This window comes from Amblyomma mixtum, chromosome 6, assembly GCF_055824585.1.
Source record: "Amblyomma mixtum isolate Tamu chromosome 6, ASM5582458v1, whole genome shotgun sequence".
Lineage (NCBI taxonomy): Eukaryota > Metazoa > Arthropoda > Arachnida > Ixodida > Ixodidae > Amblyomma > Amblyomma mixtum.
The window spans coordinates 34,598,941-34,619,132 of NC_143017.1; the positions used below are offsets into that span (position 1 = coordinate 34,598,941).

The window sequence follows — 20,192 nt, forward strand, 5'->3', positions numbered from 1 at the left end:
AAACCATCGAGCTGGCATGGACTCTGCTTCTGGCTGCCCTGCTAGACGGACGCAGAAATGGCTCGCTCCGGGCGAGGTGTCGCAACGGCCTTTGTTGGTCGGGATGAATCGGTGTCTGGACCACCTCCTGGTTATCGCTTTCTGCTACCGTCACTGCCGGCTGACGAAGGTATGCGTTTGTGTGTTTTCTTGCACGGTGATACCTCGAAGCGTCCGTATCGAATAGAGGACTTTCGTCAACCATTAGAGGATGCCGGCGTCCTGAGGGATGTCAGCGGCATTGGCGCTTACCAGATGAGCCACCTCTGGCTCGTGAGGTTCCGCACCCAGGAGGCGAAGGACACTGTACTTGCGGCCGGGGGCCTGAGTGTGAAAGGCGGTTACTGTGCCATTATTGATCCCTGTCGAAAGGAGATCAAGGTGAAGATTCACTGGGTGCCATTTCACATATCCAGTGAGACCCTACGGAAGGCCCTGAGCGAGTTTGGGGAAGTGATGGAAATTCAGCATGAGGAATGGAGTGTTCCAGGATTTGAATCGGCGGAGTCGACAACACGTGTCGCTCGAATGGTGCTTAAAGAGGGAGTCACGGCGGAGGAGCTACCGCATCTTTTCAAATTCTACGGGGGCTCCGTCCTTGTGGTTGTGCCCGGTAGGGCGCCTGTTTGTCTCCGATGTCGCAGACGCGGGCATATCCGCCGCGACTGCCAGACGCCTCGCTGCACTAAGTGCCGAGCCTTTGGTCATGTCCGTGAGGACTGCATACGTACGTACGCCAATGTGATAGGGGCGGCCTCAGAGGACTGTGACGATAAAGAGGATATCATGGACGTTGAGGAAGCTGAAACGGCGGCCCCTGATGACCGTCCAAAGAAGAGTGCGTCTGGGGAACAGGGAAGCGTCTCCAACGGAAACATGGAAACTTCGAGCAAGACGCCGAACGAACAACGAGCTTTGAGCAACGCGACTGAAACGCCGCCGATGAGTGACCAGGCGTCTGCTATGAACGCCGAAGCGGAGCCAGTCGAGGATGAAAGGGCATCACATGACACCTTCGGTCCGGCTAAGCGTGCCAAGACGGTGTTGCCGTCCCCTTCACAACCTTCCACCGAGGTCAGGTCGCAACGCCTTGAGCGCCAGTGGCTCAGACCCACCGGGGCCAAGGGGAAGTATGTGCCTGAGTGTCGTTCATCGTCCGCGTATCCCGTGCGCAGCGCAAGGAGCGCTGATTAATCGCCCCTTCTCGGAGGGTAAGGCGTACGCCTGGTAAGGGACTTGTACCTTTTTGTGCTCAGGATTTTCAGCATGGCTTGTCTTCCGTCAAATTTAAAATGCGGCACGTTAAACGTGCGTGGACTAGCAGCTAGACGTAAACAATGTCAGCTAAGGCGCCTGCTCTATGAGAAAGGCCTGGACATTCTTGCAGTACAAGAAACAAAGGTAGAGAGTGCGAGCGCGACAGACGCTATGGTTGCGCAGTTCAAGCCGCGATATAACGTGCGTGCTAGTCATGCAGTGGGGACATCAGCGGGCTGTGTTCTGTTAATTAAGAACAGTCTTAATATCGAGGAACAAGCAGTGGTGTGTTGCACGAGGGGAAGGTTTGTGCTCTGTGATCTGTTGTACGGGGAGGAATATTTGAGAGTTATCTGTGTGTATGCTCCTACGAAACCCCGTGAACGACTTTTGTTTTTCCAGGAACTATGTGTGTATCTGGAATGCAATAGACTTGTCATTCTTTTAGGGTATTTCAATTGTGTTCTCAGTGCAGATGACCGATCAGGCTCAACAGTCACCGAAAGCGAAAGTGCTGTTTTCTTGAAAGAAAACATTGAAAAGTATTCACTTCAAGACGTAGCCCAGTTTGCAAAGGGCGGAATGAGGCGTCATTATACACATTTTCAAGGGTGTAGTCATGCTAGGCTAGATAGAGCTTACGTTTCCCTTGAGCTGGCGGCAATTTGCGATAACTACATCGTCGAACCGGTTACGTTTAGCGATCACTGTTGTGTCATATTCACCATTGGCAGGAATGTGACACCTCAAGCGAAATTCAGCTGGGACTTGTGGAAACTGAATGCAAAGTTACTAAAGGACGATTCGTTTGTTTTAGAAACAAAGAACGTGTTAGAAGAAGTTCGGTTGAATTATGGAAAAAGTTGGGCAGAAAAGTGGGAGGAATTCAAAATTGATGTCAAAATGAGGGCTATTGAAAGGTCCGTAGAAATCAAGCACGCTGAGAAAGCGAAACAGAAGAACCTAAAACAGATGTTGAAAGAATTAATTACAGAGGAAAATAGAGCTCCGGGACTATACAGTGACCTTATCAGCGAAGTTAAAGCAAAGCTTGAGGTTATAGATGCGACATTGTTTCAGGGAGCTGCAATTCGTGCACGAGCAGATCGCTTGCTGGCAGATGATATGCCCAGTAGGCGAAATTTGACGACAGAAAAAAGATACGCTAGAAGAAAAGATATCGTAGAAATTGAAAACAAAGGCATTCTGACAGACAATCCCAAGGCGATAAGGGAGGCTTTCAGTGAGCATTACCGTGATTTGTTCGCTTCCAAATCGGCAGATGTACAGGCCTTTCAGGATGAATTTTTAAGTCTATTACCCCGACTGACCAGTGAAGACACTGACATCCTGTCTGCCGACTTATCAACAGCGGAATTGGAATGCGCTATTGATGAGCTTCACTTGGGGAAATCGCCAGGTACTGACGGGATAACAGCAGAATTTTATAAGGCGTTCAAACGTGAAACTGCCCTCATTTTACAACGCGTTTATGAAGAGTCATTTAGAACTGGTATTTTACCACCGTCGTTTTCTCGTGCACATACAGTACTTATACCGAAAACTGACAATCCTGCTCAGCTTAAGCAAGTTACAGGTTATCGGCCGATAACGCTTACTAATGTTGATTATAAAATTTTTATGAAAGTATTAGCCAAACGTTTACAATCAGTTATGGACATCTTGGTTGGCCCCCACCAGACGTGTGGAATTCAAGGGCGGACCATCTTCACGAATGTTCATGTCACTCGGAGTATACTGGAATGCTGTGACGCTGACTTTAGGCGAGTCGCAATGTTGCAAATTGATTTAGAGAAGGCATTTGACCGTGTATGTCATGACATTCTTTTTAAAATCCTTGAGCATGTCTGTGTTGGAGAAGTTATTTTAAAAGGGGTTAAAATGGCCTATAGCAACTGTACCACGAATCTGGTTGTTAACCGAGAACTCACAGACAGAATTGCCGTTAGAGCATCCGTGCGGCAAGGCTGCCCAATGTCACCGCTACTTTTCGCTCTGTACCTGGAGCCACTTTGCCGAAATGTAATAAATAACAGCTGTATTCGTGGTTTCGAACTGGAAGCATGTGAAATTAAAGTATTGGCTTATGCCGATGATGTGGCAGTTTTCTGTAGTGACCACAGCAGCATAGAACATGCGATGTCGGTTGTTCGTAGATTTTGTGATGTAACCAATAGCGTTGTTAACCTGGACAAGTGTGCGGGCCTTTGGCATGGGAATTGGGCATCAGCGCCTTTGTTTCATGCAAGTGTAAAATGGTCACATGTTCCTTCCAAATACCTAGGTGTACCTCTTGACAAGTATCGAGATAACGATGACTTTTGGAAGGAGAAAATTCAAGAACTCTCCACGCGTGCACAGAAATGGTCGGGGAAGGAACTGTCTGTATTCACGCGCGCAAACATATGCAATGTATATCTGGTTTCAAAAGTGTGCTATTTATTGCAGGTCCTTTCATGCTCTCGACTTAGCATTCAAAAGTTTCATCGTCTCTTCGCAGTTTTTGTTTGGCAGTCCTCATGGGAGAGGACTAAACGTGATAATTTATTTCTGCGTTTGCGAAAAGGGGGTCTTTCCTTGCCACACTTGTACCTGAGGCAGGTGGTGTCAAGATTTCTGTTTCTTCGAGATCAACGCGACCCTTTCCTGCGGACATTTATTCAAGTGAGGCTTTCTTCGGCTTTGCCAAACTATGTTATTTCTAGTGTGGACGGGATGAGATACAGTGCAAGTAGGTTTTTGAAAGAAGTGGTCTTTGCTTTCCGGTTTCTGAATGCGCGCTTCAGTTTGGAATATCTTTCTAATGTCACGCGTAAGAAATTGTTAAAAGATTTGCTCGACTCTGTCTTCCCGGAGCCAATTTATCGATCTATGTATAGTGGAGGCCAAGCAGGAAATGTTTTGAAAAGAGTACGAAAAATGTTGGTGCCAGCGGGTGTGAAGACGTTTTTCTTCAAGATACACACTGGGACGTTGCCGGTTAAAACATGGATGGAGGAAAAGGGATTGTTTCTACCATGTGGTGCTGACTGCTTGTTGTGTCGCAAACCAGAGTCAATAGAACACGTTTTTATTGATTGCTGGGATGCGCTGCTCTTTTGGGACGTGCTCCAGCGTACAATAAAGAAAGACTTACCCCTAACGCCGTATGGGATACGATTCCTGGACATAGAGCCGGATCTTTATAAATATGATGTAATTTTCCTGCTTGGCCTGCATAGTATTTGGCGAAGCAGGATGGCTGTACGACACTGTGATGAAGATGCGCGTTCTGTCCGCGATTACTTCAAAGAAAACATATTAAGGCGAAAGCCTTTAATGTCTCATCGTTGTAAGCAGCAGTTGTCGACAGAGAATGTCACGCTTTTCAGTTGGTCGAAACGGTCGTGATGTCATGCACAGTGCGCCAATTTCAAACGGGGCCAATTGTACTTTGGCTAGTATCCATGCAACCAATTGAAGGGACCATATAGTGATGCTCCAAGTAAGTGGGACTGAGCTTAGTTAATTGCTTAATTACCCAATTACCCTAATTAACTTGTCTAGTCAGGCCATATAAATAAATAAAACCTAGTAAGAAATTGGTCGAGCTCGGGAATCGAACCCCGGTCTTCGGAGTGCGAGACGAGCATGCAATCCACTCCGCCATGCCAGCTCGATGGTTTGGAATGAACAAAGGCACTTCTAGTGAATACGGTGTCATCGCTCACTGCCATCCTCCTCCCTTCCCTTCCGGCGAGGTTTAGGTGTCCACCGAGATATGAGTGAGAAATACATTTCCTTTCGTCAAAAACCAATTTGCCGACGAGCGAGGCGTAGAACCGAATGGGCGATGGCGTTCTATGGGCTCCCTGGCAGCGTTGCAAGACGCTCTCGCGTTCCACTCTTAGAGGCGAAGCTTAACATCTTAACCACACATCAGTGACCACACTTTAGGTCAAAAAAGTGCACCCCGCCCCCCCCCTGAATTTTGACGGGTGTCCACCGAGATATGTGAGACAGTTACTGCGTAATTTTCTTTACTCAAATACAATTTTCATTTTCTTCATTACGGCCCCTCTTCTTTCACTCCACTTCCTCCCTTCCTGTACAGTGCGGCTAAGGTGTCCACCGAGACGACAGAGAATTACTGCGCCATTTCCTTTCCTCAAAAACCGTTGCGTTGAAACGGCAAGGCATCGCGCCGAACGGGTGGTGGGGTTCCGTGGACTCCCTGGCAGCGCTACAACACGCTGTCGCGTTCCACTCCTAAAGGCGAAGCTTACGCTTAAGCTTAATTAGCAGTTAATTAGTATTCAGGCATTAATCAGTAATTAACCATTAATTAGTGATTTGTCATCGGTTAGTAATTAGTACTCAATTACATGTGACGCCACCAGTGCCACAGAAGCACTGAAAGTGGTGCGGAAAACGCTTTCGCCTCTACGCACTTTAGACAAAGTGCCCCCTGAATTTTTTTAAGCTACGTGAAGTGTACAAGGAGCTATGTTTTGGAGATGAAGTTATCGAGTTGATGGGAGATTTGTGTTCCCTGAGACAGTTTTGATTTTCTCACGCGAGTGAAACACATGTCCGTTCTTGTTGTTTGAGTGTGCAGCGCAGAACATCTGTTTATGATCTGTTGTAATCTGTCAAAACAGGCAATAAAGACAAAAAAAAAAGCTGGCATGGCGGAGTGGATAGCATGCTCGTCTCTCACGCCGAAGACCGGGGTTCGATTCCTGAGCTCGACCAATTTCTTAATCGGTTTTATTTATTTATATGGCCTGACTAGTAAAGCTAATTAGGCTAATTGGGTAATTAAGCAATTAACTAAGCTCAGTCCCACTTACTTGGAGCATCACTATACGATCCCTTCAATCCGCCTTTTTCACGACGCGACTGCGCATGCGCCCATCCCCTGGCGGCGGTGTCGCGAAACATATTGGAAGTGTAAACAAACCGGCCTCCTACGCGGCGGCGTGCTTTGCTGCAGCCTTTGGGCGCTCAGCACGACGCATTTCGCGATGCCTACGACATGTGTTGCGTACGGCTGCAATGCCCAATATAAAGGGAAGCAAAGTCGAATTTTTTCGCTCTGCGAACGCTTCCCGGGACCGCCTTCGACGCGAAGCGTGGATAAAAGCAGTTCGCCGGCTCGACGATCGTGGCCGCCCTTGGGCACCGCCAAGAAAGTAAAAACTGAGCGGGAATCACTTTGTGACAGGTACGGACTAGTTGCCGCGGTTAAATGCGTGTGCAGTCTATCACGAAATCTTTTATTCGTGGGCAGGAAGTCCTTGGCACAACGGCACCCAGACTTCCGGTCGCTGATCTCAAGATCGCGATTTGGATGCACACCACGACAGCCGCATTTCAGTGGAGGCGAAATACAAAAGCACTAGTGTGCTGTGTATGTCAATGCACGTGAAATAAGTCCCAGTCGCATATATTAATACGGAGCCCTCCACTGAAGCGTTCCACACAGCCCATGTGTCAGACGTTCAAATTGGCGTGCGCTCATCGCAGGAAACTGTTTTTCAAGAAACCATCAAAGGTGCACTGCGGCTGTAGCCTCACACGCTTCCAGTTTGTCACCAAAAATGGCTTTAGGTTTGTAATTCGATAGGGTAAAAAGTGAATCAGGTATATTTAAGTTACCTCCAAAAGTTTTGCAGCACGTACATCCGTACGGATCCCTACGGACGGGCGGATGGTGGAACTGAAGAAAAAATAGAGGACACTCGAGGCAAAAATGTGGCCATTTCATCTGTTCCTACATTAAAACACTGCAAACTGGAATCGCACACCAGCAAGCACATAAGAGTTTGCACATTCAATATCGCGACTGTATGCAGATCGGCCTCCATGCAACTAAGCTGCGGCACATTTTGATAAAGCTAAACAGCATGGGAAATGATCGGGGATATTTCATTGAACATTATGTTCCGAATGTAGCCTTCATCTTTGAAGCGGCGGCCCTTGCTTAGCTGGCGATCGGAGGTACTGAAGAATTTGCTCTTCGGTGGGCACATCAGCCTGCCTCGGACTTCGCACCCAGCCATTAGTCAGCCGTAGAAATTCTCTAGATATCAGGCGCTGCCCAGGACACGCCATAGTCAACAGATTCCAACAAAACGTGCTCCGCAGCGGCACTGAGTCCGGCCGGGTTGGGCGCGCAGTACCCTTCCAGTGAGCTTCCAGCGTTGTACGCGAGGTGGCAGCACAGGAAAATGAAAAAGGCCGATTGGTTGCATGGTTACTAGCCAAAGTACAATTGGCCCCGTTTGAAATTCGCGCACTGTGACGTCACGACCGTTTCCACCAATTGAAAAGCGTGACATTTTCTGTCGACAACTGCTGCTTACAACGATGAGACATTAAAGGCTTCCGCCTTAACACAGCCCGCTGATGTCCCCACTGCATGACTAGCACCAAAACATTGAAGGGCTTTGCTAGCACGCACTTTATAACGCAGATCGAACTGCTCAAACATACAGCGTCTGTCGCGCTCTCACTCTATACCATTGTTTCTTGTACTGCAAGAATGTCATGGTTTTTTTCATACAATAGACGCCTTAGCTGACATTCTTTAAGCCTATAGCTGCTAGTCAATGCACGTTTAACGTGCCGCGGTGGCTCAGTGGCTATGGTGCTCGGCTGCTGGCCCGAAAGACGCGGGTTCGATCCCGGCCGCGGCGGCTGAATTTCTTTGGAGGAGAAATTCGAGGCCCGTGTACTGTGCGACGTCAGTGCACGTTAAAGAATCCCAGGTGGTCGAAATTTCCGGAGCCCTCCACTACGGCGTCTCTCATAGCCTTAGTCGCTTTGGGACGTTAAACCCCATAAACCAAACCAAACATTTTAAGTTTGACGGAAGGCAATTTAAGCCATGCTGAGAATCCTGAACACGAAAAAAATTACGAGGAACTTTAGCGGCTAAAGTGCTGAAAGGCAAAAGCCTGAGTGCTGCATTCTGCTACGCGATTGTTCACTTCACATTTTGTTGGTGCATTAATTAACTGGCAATTAATGACGCTTAAGCTTCGCCTTAAGGAGTGGAACGCGACAGCGTGTTGTAGCGCTGCCACTGAGTCCATTGAACGCCACCACCCGTTCGGCGCGACGCCTTGCCCTTTGAACGCAACGCTTTTTAAGGAAAGTAAATGGCGCAGTAATACTCTGTCGTCTCGGTGACACCTGAGCCGCACTGTACAGGAAGGGAGGAAGTGGAGTGAAAGAAGAAAGAGGGGCCGTAGTGAAGAAAATGAAAATTGTATTTGAGGAAAGGAAATTACGCATTAACTGTCTCGCATATCTCAATAGACACTAGTCGAAAATTGTATTTGACGAAAGAAAGTTGCGCAGTAACTGTCTCACATATTTCGGTGGACACCCGCCAAAATTCGCGCGTGGTGACATCACGACAATTTGGACCAATCTGCAACGCGGACAAATACGCCTTGCTCGTCAGTAAATTGGTTTTTGAGGAAAGGAAATGTATCTGTCTCGCATATCTCGGTGCACTCCTGAACCTCGCCGTAACGGGAAGGGAGGAAGATGGGAGTGAACGAAGACACCGTATTCACTAGACGCACCTTTGTTCATTCCAAACCATCGAGCTGGCATGGACGAGTGGTAGCGTGCTCGACTCGCACTCCGGAGACCGGGGTTCGATTCCCAAGCTCGGCCAATTTCTTACTCGGTTTTATTTATTTATCTGGTCTGACTAGAAAGGTTATTTGGACTAATTGGTGAAGTAAGCAATTAACTAAACTCAAACTTACTTGGAGCGTCACTATACGATCCCTTTAATTTGTTGCATGGTTAGTAGCCAAAGTACAATTGGCCCCGTTTGAAATTCGCGCACTGTGACGTTACGACCGTTTCGACCAACTGAAAAGCGTGACATTTCTTGTCGACAGCTCCTGCTTACAACGATGAGGCATTAAAGGCTTCCGCCTTAAAAGATACAGGTGCCTTACCAGGCGTGCGCCTTACCCCATGAGAAGGGACGATTAATCAGCGCGCCTTGTGCTGCGTACGGGAGACGCGGACAAAGACGGATACTCAGGCACATACTTCCCCTTGGCCCCGGTGGCTCTGAACCACTGGCGCTCAAGCCGTTGCAACCTGACCTCGGTGGAAGGTTGTGAAGGGGATGGCAACACCGTCTTGGCACGCTCAGCCGGGCCGAAGGTGTCATCTTGTGACGCCCTGTCGTCCTGGACTGGCTCCACTACGGCGTTCATTGCAGTCGCCTCGTCGCTCATCGGCGGCGTTCCAGTCGCGTTGCTCACAGCACCACGCTCGTAAGGGCGTCTCGCTCGATGATGTCTTCATGTTTCCGTCGCAGATGCTTCCTTGTTCACCAGAGGCACTCTTCTTCCGACAGTCATCAGCTGGGCCGTCGTTTCAGCTTCCTCGATGTCCATGATGGCCTCTTTATCGTCACAGTCCCTATCACATTGGCGTACGTGCGTATGCAGTCCTCACAGACATGACCAAAGGCGCGGCACTTAGTGCAGCGAGGCGCCTGGCAGTCGCGGCAGATATCACCGCGTCTGCAACACCGGAGACAAACAGGTGCCCTACCGGGCACAGCCACAAGGACGGAGCTCCCGTAATTCAATGCGAGCCGAGGAAGTAGCGATAGCGCTTGCTGCCGCCCACTCCAATTCGAGAATAATCATCACGGACTCCCGAAAAGCATGTGATCATTACTTGGCAGGGGAGATATTATAGCGACAACCACCGCCTTTTCCCGGCCCCTGCAAAGGAAGGAAGAGCGAACTTTAAGGCACCTGCAGACAGGTACTCTACTTTGTTAAAGCATTACGATCCTAACACGGATGGGCGATGCCCGCACTGTGGGGAGACCTGTGATATCTTCCACAGGGTGTGGGCATGTACTCAAAATTCCCACCTCCCCCTACCCCTTCCAGAGAGGCATGGGAGACGCCGACCATGTAGCGGGGCCACTGTGTGGCTCCCAAACTTTATTTCATCAATTAAAAGTTTTCACCACCACCACCCGTAGAATTTGAAAAGATGTGGTAGCTCCTCCGCCGTGACCCCCACTTTAAGCACCAGTCTAGCGACACTTGTCGACTCCACTGATTCAAATCTTGGAACATTCCATTCCTCGTGCTGAATTTCCATGACTTCTCCATACTCGCTCAGGGCGTTCCGAAGGGTCTCACTAAGTATGTGAAATGGCACCCAGTGATTCTCCGACGTCGTATTTATAAATATCCGGCTCAACGTCCAGGAATCGCATCCCATACGACGTCACGGGTAAGTCAAACGTCGATAAAAGCATCCAGTACTGCGCTACCAATTTCACGTTTAAAATACTAAAAAGTATAATATTTTGCCCAGCAGTAACGTTTCTGCAACGTAGCACTTCTACAGCTGCTGCACAGGCCCCGCGCATTAGAACTAATTATGGCGCTTGTTCATTTACATATGCTGTCATCAAGAATTGGAACGCACCATCGCAGAACATTACAAGCATAAATAACTATTATTAGTTTTCTAGGATACCAAAACAGCTCATTTTGATGAATGTGTAACTGCTAGCGCGGCTCCCTGGTGGTGGTGAAGAACTATTGGCGGAGCCCTTATAGTTCACAATTTCATATGTGGGCTGGCTCCTGGTCGTGGGTGGTAGCCGGAAGCCCGTGTCTGATGGCAAACTTCTCCGCCCACTGCACCAGCCTCAGCTGCGAGGTGGTGGTGGTGGAAAACATTTATGTACAGGTATAATACAGGAGGTTATGCATGAGCTGACCCATAGGGGGCCAGCCCTTACAAATACTAGGTGGAGGTCCCTAGTTCGGGACCCCAGTGGCATCGGCCGCCGCCCGGGCTCGCGCGACCAAGGCCCGTTGGGCCTGCAGGTCAGAGCAGCCGAGCAGGGTCGCCTCCCAGTCCTCCCGGGTTGGGTTGGGTGAGGGGGGATAGCAGGGTTGGAGGGGCAGGCCCACACCATGTGGTAGATGTCCGAAGACTTCTCCGCACAGTGCGGACAGCTTCCCGAGAAAGAAGGGTCAAAGTGTTTGAGAGCTGCGAGGCCGGGTCGGAGCTAGGGACCACGACCTGCCACCCTTCCGAGTCCGCGAGGGCACATTGGGCCAGTGGTTGCAGTTGTCGGCAGATGAACATAATAGGATGTGGCTCTCGGGGCCCCACATAGGGAACATTCGGGGGTGTGAGTAGAATGGAAGAAAAGCGCAAGTAGCGCTGGGGAGGGAAAGGTGCGAGCCTGGAGTTGTTAGGACAGCAGCTTGCATGTTGTTTATTCTTTCTGTGACGGAACAGCGCAAAACACTGGGACAAGAGACAAGCGCTTGTCTCTTGTCCCGGTGTTTTGCGCTTTTCTGTCACAACTGGAGTTGTCGCCAGGTCGTCTTTTGTTGTTTTGTCAGCGCGGTTTCCTAATGTTCTTCCAAGTTAGGTTTCTTGCTTGTTTGTTTCTTTTTTTGTTTTGCTTGATTGATTTTATACCATTATTAATAATAGGAACCCCTCTCACAGCTCTTGCACGAGTTCGGGGGTTCCATCTGCACACTAAGTCAATGTGCTCAATTACTTTCAAAGAAGATTTGATTTTATTTGAATGACGCCTTTCTGTGCCTGTCGCCGCACTCGGTGATAGCGTTGCTCGTCTAACTAGACGTATATCCTGACCGACTCTCCATTCCTATAGCCATGATGAATAAAATCCCTACCCTCGAACGATCATCGGATATTGATGGAATTTCTTTTGAATCATGCGGACGTGTTCGACTTCGTGCGAACGAGCGATGCACAAGCAAAAGATGCAAGACGCACAAGCAAGTTTTTTGCACGGCTCTGAAGATCCTATCCTATGAGTGCTTTCGCACTAAAATTATCTGACGGACTACCATACGCCGACGACGTCGCAAATGCACAAACCGGCGGTCAGACGGTCAGACCTGAGAAGCCTTGCAAAAGGCGGCGAACGCAGTGGATGATCGCGCCAGCTGGGCAGGCCTAGAATGCTCCCCGCAGAAGTCGGAGTTGCCGGTCATCCGCAAAACGGAAGGGCTTGCAAGGAGAAGCCGACCAAGATACGGATAGAGATCCAAGGCAGCGAGGTTCCGGAGGTATAGGTACAATGCGGGTGCTTGTGATGTTTTTGTAGACCAACAGATGCAAGAAAGTAATGTTGGACAGCTAACGTCCTCGGTCCATCAGACCACTCGACTCATCAGGCGCGTGTCGACTAGGCGACAGGGAATGAAAGAGCTAGTGGGACGCATGTCGGCTCGTTCAAGCTTTTGTATTCAGTCGGCTTGTATACGCCAACCCCTATCTTGAACTGAAGAAGGTCGGGAGCGAGAAACTTAATTGCCTCATAAGGCAAGCATACAAAGCGGCTCTCGACCTCCCAGGAACACGTTCACCGTGAGACTCCTGCCTCTTGCGGTCCACAACACACTAGAAGGACTCATAGAGGCACAACTCACGGCACAGGAACAGCGGCTCAGACATACTCAGTCGCGGCTCCGTATCTTAAGCGATCTGGGCATACGGGGCAAGGGCCCCTCAGACCAAGCAGCCCTTCTGATCGAGATGCTCAAGCGCATGCGAGTTAAACCCTCCCAAAAACACGCATGCAGGACGTCATCAAGGCCGGAGGAGGGCCAGGGAGAGAACGATAGCAGCCACGGTGGTCACGGACAAGTAATGGAGGCCGCGGAGGCCGCCATCGCCCTAGGAATCGTTCAGGAAGGTGCTAAAACAATTCTTAGCGATTTCAAGACGGCCCTTCGCAACTTTGCAAGGGGACACATCTGCGCCACAGCCCACAAAATTCTAAAACGTTACCTAAAGACAGGAGCGAAGTGGACCTGGTCTGGGTCCCGGCCACGTGGGCGATCCAGGTAGTCAAGCCGTTCGCAGCTATGCTCGAGGTCTTGTAGCCGAGCAGGTGACGCTCCGTACACGACAGCGCCCCGGAGTGACGCCCTGGACTCGTATCAGGCCATAACGCAATACTAAAGAGAGCTACGAGTGCGCCTGCCTCCTCGGCGCGATTCGCTGAGCAGAGAACAAGCTACCACGTGACGACGGCTGCATACGCGGTCGCAGCCCAACCCGATATTCCCGATCTGGTAAACCCGCTCTGTCAAGTGTGCGGCGAGCCTGTCACTTTGCACCACATAATCTCGGACTGCTCGGAGGATCCGCCTCCGGTAAGTTACATCTCCGTCTCCTGAACAATGGGAAGCTGTTCTCGCCAATTCGGACCTAGCCTCCCCCCCCCCTTCCAGACGCCCATGCGCCCGTGTGCTGTGCGCTCCGTGTGCTCCACTACGGCACCTTTCTTCCTTCAGTCCCTCCATTATTCCTTCCCTTACGGCACGGTTCGGGTGCCAACCGAGACATGTGAGACAGTTACTGCGTCATTTCCTCTCCTCAAAACGAATTTAAAAAAAAAAGACAGCATTGAAAACTTTTGCTTCCATGTGTGGGCGCTAAGCCTACTTTCCACCCCTAGCCGTATCGACCTGCCGGAAACCTCCGCTTTGTTTATAAACACAGTGTTGTCTATACGCCGACACCATTGGCCGAAGGGAGGGTCCTTGGACGGAGAAAAGCCGCTTAGTTCTTGAGTTGTATCCAACATAACGCTAACAATATCTTCTCTCTCTCGGCGTCGATCGGACGTACAGGCAGATGATGTCCGTAGCAGGCGTAGCAGATGTCCTTCGTACGTTCTTCGGACGCCTGTGTTCTGTATGGAGAGAAACAGCCCGACTCCCGCGTTGCCGTATCTAGGTTGAATTATCTGATCTATCCAATTGTTAAATTTGTTCGCCTTCGCGGCGGCCGCCAGCCAAGTCCCCGCGAAGGCAGTGAACGTTTTGTAACGGCCGAGAAAAAGCTCCCAATCGAACCCCGCCCCCGGGGAGGTTGCATATTGTCGCTGTGCCGGCGCGTAAAGGCATGGCGTTTTTTGCGATGTCTGCAAAACGTACCATCTCGCCTACTCGCCCCATATGGAGTCGCCGGCTGGCGGAAGCCACTCACCCGCCCCCATGGCAGACAAGGAAGCGCCATGCAGTCTGGCCCCCGCCGCCGCATCTAGATTCAATTATCTAATCTATCCGATCGCTCTGTTCACCTTCACAGGCGGCGGCCGCCGGCCGACGACCCCTGGATTTGATATTCACAAAAAAAAGAAAAAGAATTCCACCTCTTTCCAGGCCTGTTCACATTTAGTGACAGTACGCTCCACTTGTGCTAAGTAAAAAAAAAAAGGAATAAAGTACAAGTTAGGCTTGTCTCTTCATAGAAGTTAGAAAGATCAAGAAATAAAATTTAGGCATTGTCAAACCTCGTTATAATGAATACTGATTGACCCCACTACTCGGCGAAATGAACTAAAAGCAGCTAGTTTGGTTGGCTTAGCTTCTGATGATTATCATAATCACCTTTTGGTTTATGGGTGTTTTACGTCTAAAAGCGACTCGGGCTATGAGGGACTTCTGAAGGAACCAGCGCACAAAACACAACGGACAAGAAAAAGGTGGTACACGACGGACAGGAGCGCTGAACTTACAACTTGTGCGCTGAACTTACAAAGTTGTAAGTTCAGCGCTCCTGTCCGTCGTGTACCACCTTTTTCTTGTCCGTTGTGTTTTGTGCGCTGGTTCCTTCAGAAGTATGTATTACCAACTAGCCCAACAACAAGTGTTGCTCAAATATGAGGGACGCCGTAGTGAAGGGCTCCGGAAATTTCGACTAGAGCTGTGCACGGGCTCGGGCCGGCCCGAAAGCCCGTACCCGGCCCGGCCCGCGGGCCGGGCCTTGCGGAAGTCTAATCACCCGGGCCCGGGCCGGGCTCGGGCCACAGTATATTTGTCTCGGACGGGCCGGCCGGGCTTCGCGATCGCTCCTGCGTGGCTCCAGCCGCCCTACTGTTGCAAGGTTCAAAACTAATCTCCACATGAGCGGGTTCATTATGCAGGAGCGGCGCACTTGCCTCAAGCCGTCATCAATGGACGATTTGTTGTTTTTACATAATAACTCGGAGTGATAACTCTCTACATGCGCCGTGTTTGCATATACTCACTAATTTTCATCTAGACCATGAGAGCCGAGCATTTTAAAAACATTGAAATAAACTGATTTTCCTTAAATTATCTCTTTCTGTTTCATCGTCACTTCAATTTAAGTTTTGCACGTCGGGCCGGGCCCGGGCCGGGCGTTAACTCGGGCCAGGCCCGGGCGGGCTTAGGTTTCTTCAGTGTCGGGCCGGGCCGGGCCTCCGTCAGTATAGTGTAGGGCTCGGGCCGGGCGCGGGCTGAAATTTGCGGGCCTCTAGAATTGCACCTCCATTGAAATCTGACTGCCGCGGCCAGGATCGAACCCACGTCTTTGAGGTAAGCAGCCGAGCACCATAACCAGTGAGCCACTGCGGCGGATTCTCTATCAGAGAGGTGATATCGACATGAAACGGCAACAGGCATCAGCCCGGCATCAAGCAGAAGCAAGACCTTTTAGAAGAATAGCTCTAATTCAGTTGGGTCAGCAGCCAAGCGCCGTAAATACTGAGCCACCTCGCTTTGTCCACTGCAGGACAACGCCTCTGCTGTATGGTGATGGTGGCAGTGGTTTTATTAAAAACAATAAAAAAAATGTAAAAAGAGATGAATGTGGGCTGCAGAAACTGCTATGTGTTATATCTCAATCAGCTGAGCTGCGATCAGCAGAAACAAAAGAAATGTGTACATAGGAGAAGAAGCTATGTCCCATTCTTGCATATGCACACTAAGAAAAAGTAACCGCTCGTGCACTGCACGATGACCAGGCAAGGATCAGCACTGCATGCGCACGACACACTGTGCACTGGCAGCCATGGTGGGCACCTGGCTGGTTTCCGTCCATAGGCGCAGTGAAGGACCAGTTGCTGCGGTGGCAAGAAGCAATTGCCACAAAACACAAGTGTCACATTTCAAGCATAAAGCGAGCTAAAGCTGTCTGCACAGTGCACTCACAAACACTGTCACATGAATGAGATCCACAGGGTTACATATCTGCGCAATGTTAGCTTTTCTGCTCAGATTAGCAGACCTCCTGATTTTAGCCACAGTAAGATAAGCATTGCAACCACATCAAAACTGGAAACTATGGAATAAAGACCCTGGACATGAGGTCTTGCCTTTCCTGGACTGCAGTTTCATTTTCTTCTTAAAGTACCTCAGATGTTCGTACTTAGCACGTTTCAAAAGGCAGTGAACTTCTGGTAAGCTGTTGTTGAGATGAAAACTTGATATCTATAGTGCACTCGTAAACATAGGAACTTACAGCAGCATTTTTTTTGTGGCAAAACCATTGAAGCTAATACACCGAGTTCAAACTCATGATGGCTTTGAGATGCAGCACTGGTCTGCGCCAAAAGGTGTTCCGTCTTTTCATCCTTTGTATGTTATTAATTCATTCCGTAACTGTGTCGCAGCTGCACCCATCAGCGTGAAGAGGATGACAAAGGCAAGTGAATCATACTGCTGCGCACCGTTTGCTGAAAAACAGAAAAGCTCAACAGGCAACTGGCAGATAAGCTCCGATATGTTCTTTAGATAGCCGGGTACTGACCCCAGAGCAAATACAACTCAAAAGACCAATAAGGTGTGTTGTATGCACTGGACTGGTGACCCACTAAAGGGTCATCCAATTTTGCGGGTGAATAATCGTAGCAGCCGTGAATGCAGCATACACTCCCCTTGAATAAAAGTGTTAGCTGAATGAGATATTTATTAAATATCTGCCGAAAGCATAGTGTATTGAAGTAATGCCATGATGCTCCCTTAGATATTGCAATTGCATATGTAGGTCATGTATGCCAACTCTGAAGCTACAGGAGATGGCCAAAAGATGCAGCAAGAACAAAGGCTCGTGTCTTGAAATAACTTAGTGCAAAGAAGAGCGAACTGCATGATAGATATGAGGACTGCATCTTTACTCTTTTTTCTCTTCACGAGGAAATATAATTAGGCCAGTTGGCATGGATTCATACTTAGTTTACCAAGAACAAATTCAATGGCCAATTTCCTCCAAACAGTTTCCCAGGAGCAGTCATCACACTTGCAGGATAACTCATACAATCAAATTTAGAGTTCCAAGCACAGTCATCAACAAGTGGAAATCTTATTGTTCTTTGTGCTGCAGTTAGCCGCATCACGATGGGAGTGACTCACAGATGTGTTGTGTCTCGTGGCTCCAAGGCAGCCTTCCAAGGCCTCAAATCAACCCTACTTCATAAGACTCACAATCGGCTGGTTGTAGAAATTGCAAATGCATCAACATGCTCTCAACAATAGGCATGACATCATTTTCCAGTGCCTGCCAGCCTACAGTGTTAACATTGGCAAAAACTTCACCGACAAAGCTCCTTACTAAGTTCGCGGAACATAGCACTGCACAGGTCTCATTGTCAGCATTCAATGCTGCCAGACAGCTTAGTGTTTCTGCATAAAAAAAAAAAAGAAACCACTCTGGCCACATAGATTTCTTTGCACCTGTCAGCCTATTACCTCCATACAACATATGATCATTGGCACTGTATACACTTCCCAACCAACCTCTCCTGCTGTGATAGGACCTCTTTGTTATGCCTAATGTGCTTCACACATACAAATCTAAATCCTACTTGATAAAAATGGCAGAAAATTTGGTTCACTAACACCTGTAAATGTGGGGAAACCATAACATACACAATATGGCTCTGTCTTTGCTTCTAGTACTTGACTGAATCCAATCCATTTTAAAATGAAATGCAACATAAGCACCATGCATTCAATAATACAAATGTTGTGTATTAATGCATTACACTCCGTGCTGTTGATTCTGTAATGCACTGTGCTTGCAGGTATTTCGCCGAGCAAGCAGCAGATCCACTTGATGCAGCAAACTGGGGAACTATGCTAGGGTGTATGCTACCCCGGTTACCAGATTAAGGAAACAATGCCATGAAAAGAGCAGTGTAAATGAAGCCAACAAAGATGTGTGCGAGGAAGGTGATGATGAACTGAAGAAGCAGTACTTCATTTTAAAGCCTACACACAGGATAAACGGTAACTTCTTAATAATCACTGGTTACATGTGCAAGATGGGAAGCGAAGCTGGGTGACAAGTAATGAAGGGCATGTAGAGTGATAGCTATCTTCAAGTATTATTTCGGTTATAAAATCCTGTCAGCCACTTTTGCATTTCAATGCACAACAGTCGAAAAATTTCGGCATCTGTCTCCGTAGAACATAAATGGTCACATAGATACAAAACGCAGCTTTTAAGCAGACAGCAAGTACAATGCTCTCATGCTGGTGCAGAGCAATGCATGTATGAGGAACTGCCAGCGTTGTTTTGCAAGGCTACAACCCCAGCTGTTAATGGCCTGCTCGTCTCCTTGCATAGATAGAATGATATGAAATCAAACAAAAGAGAACCTTATAATGCAGAAAAATATCAATTGTTCTTTCATGGCGCAAGAATACAGTTCTTCTGAGGAGGCTTGCGATTTTCAGCCTTACCAAGCAAACTAAATGGAGGCAAAGCGCTATGCTTCGACCAAAGGAATACCAGGAACGACGCAGGTGCTTTTTGGCATGCTGTTCAATGCCAGGCTATTGAGTGTTGTAGATTTATGTTCAAATTAGCAAAGGCATGTCATATTACACACTAAACTGATGAAATAAAGTTGATTCCTTTATCCCCCCTAAATCCTTCACTAAAGAGGCGTGCTCAGATCGGAGAGGGGGACAGTTGCCCCCCCCCCCCCCCCCCCCTCAAAATGGTGTGAGGGAGCGAGGCACAGATTTTGTCTTTGTTCCCTGCTACCCACAAGACTTCAAGAGACACTACCTGCCGCATCGCCCCCCCCCCCCCCCCCCCCTTCATAAAGAGACCTGTCCATGCCTACACCTCACTGCAAATTATTATATGTTATGCACCTCGGACATCATAGGTGTTAAGACACTGGTACCTATGACATTGTTGTAGATTGCTTTGCAACAAAATGCACAGTTTCAAGCCCACAGTTAATGGTCTCCAAGTCCCGAATTCACTATCAACACCAACCAGCAGAACTAGAAGACCATGCTGCACAGACGTATTAATGCAGACTGTTCCACATGAAGTGCTATGGTGAAATCTGCTATGTCTGTGTAATATGGTACAAACTCCAATGCACAAGAAACACAACAGATACTGCATTTACTTGGGTAATGAATGAATTAACCCGCAAATTGGTTCGCAAAATAAAATTTCTGCTACTCAGTTGTTCCACTAACGAGCTAGTGCAACCCAAAAATTTTTGAAATTTTTTTGGTAAAAGTGAATTTATCATATGAGTAATTTTAGTTATGAATGATTGGTAGCAGTGCAAAGGGTGAGAGGTTACTGCGCAAAAACAGCAGCATTGTTGTAAGTAGAAACTGACATATGTGTAACTCTACAGAGTTGTGTTACAATGGTTGGATTCACAGGCAGAAACAAGAACAGGCTGTGGCTAGCCATCTCATTAGCATACATAGTAATGAAAATTAAATGTAGGTTTTGTAATTACAGCTAGAGCGTATAAAACAAGCAGTTTCAATATTTTGTTGTACTAAAAAATCCATCGAGCAGAATTGTGTAAGCATTTCTCATCCCATCACTACCAACTTTACTGGAGATGAGAATGTGATTAAGTGGACTGCCACTTTTTTTCTTACCTCTGCCATCAACTTATAACTGATGGCACTTGATTCTATTTATCTTTGGTTTCTTTTTCCTTTGCACAGGTTTTGCCGACATTTTTTTTTTATCAATATGACAGTTCTACTATAGTTCTCCATAAAAATTTTCTGAGCAATGTTATGTCT

General features: G+C 48.3%; 1 protein-coding gene across 1 annotated transcript; it reads left to right on the forward strand.

Moving 5' to 3' along the window:
- The first annotated feature begins 24 nt into the window (after positions 1-24).
- Positions 25-18,258, forward strand: LOC149338765 (uncharacterized). Its single transcript, XM_089550796.1, has 2 exons — positions 25-1,057; positions 18,200-18,258. The coding sequence occupies exons 1-2, from the start codon at positions 58-60 to the stop codon at positions 18,256-18,258; spliced, it is 1,059 nt and encodes a 352-aa protein (XP_089406922.1). The 5' UTR covers positions 25-57.
- The last annotated feature ends 1,934 nt before the right edge of the window (positions 18,259-20,192 follow it).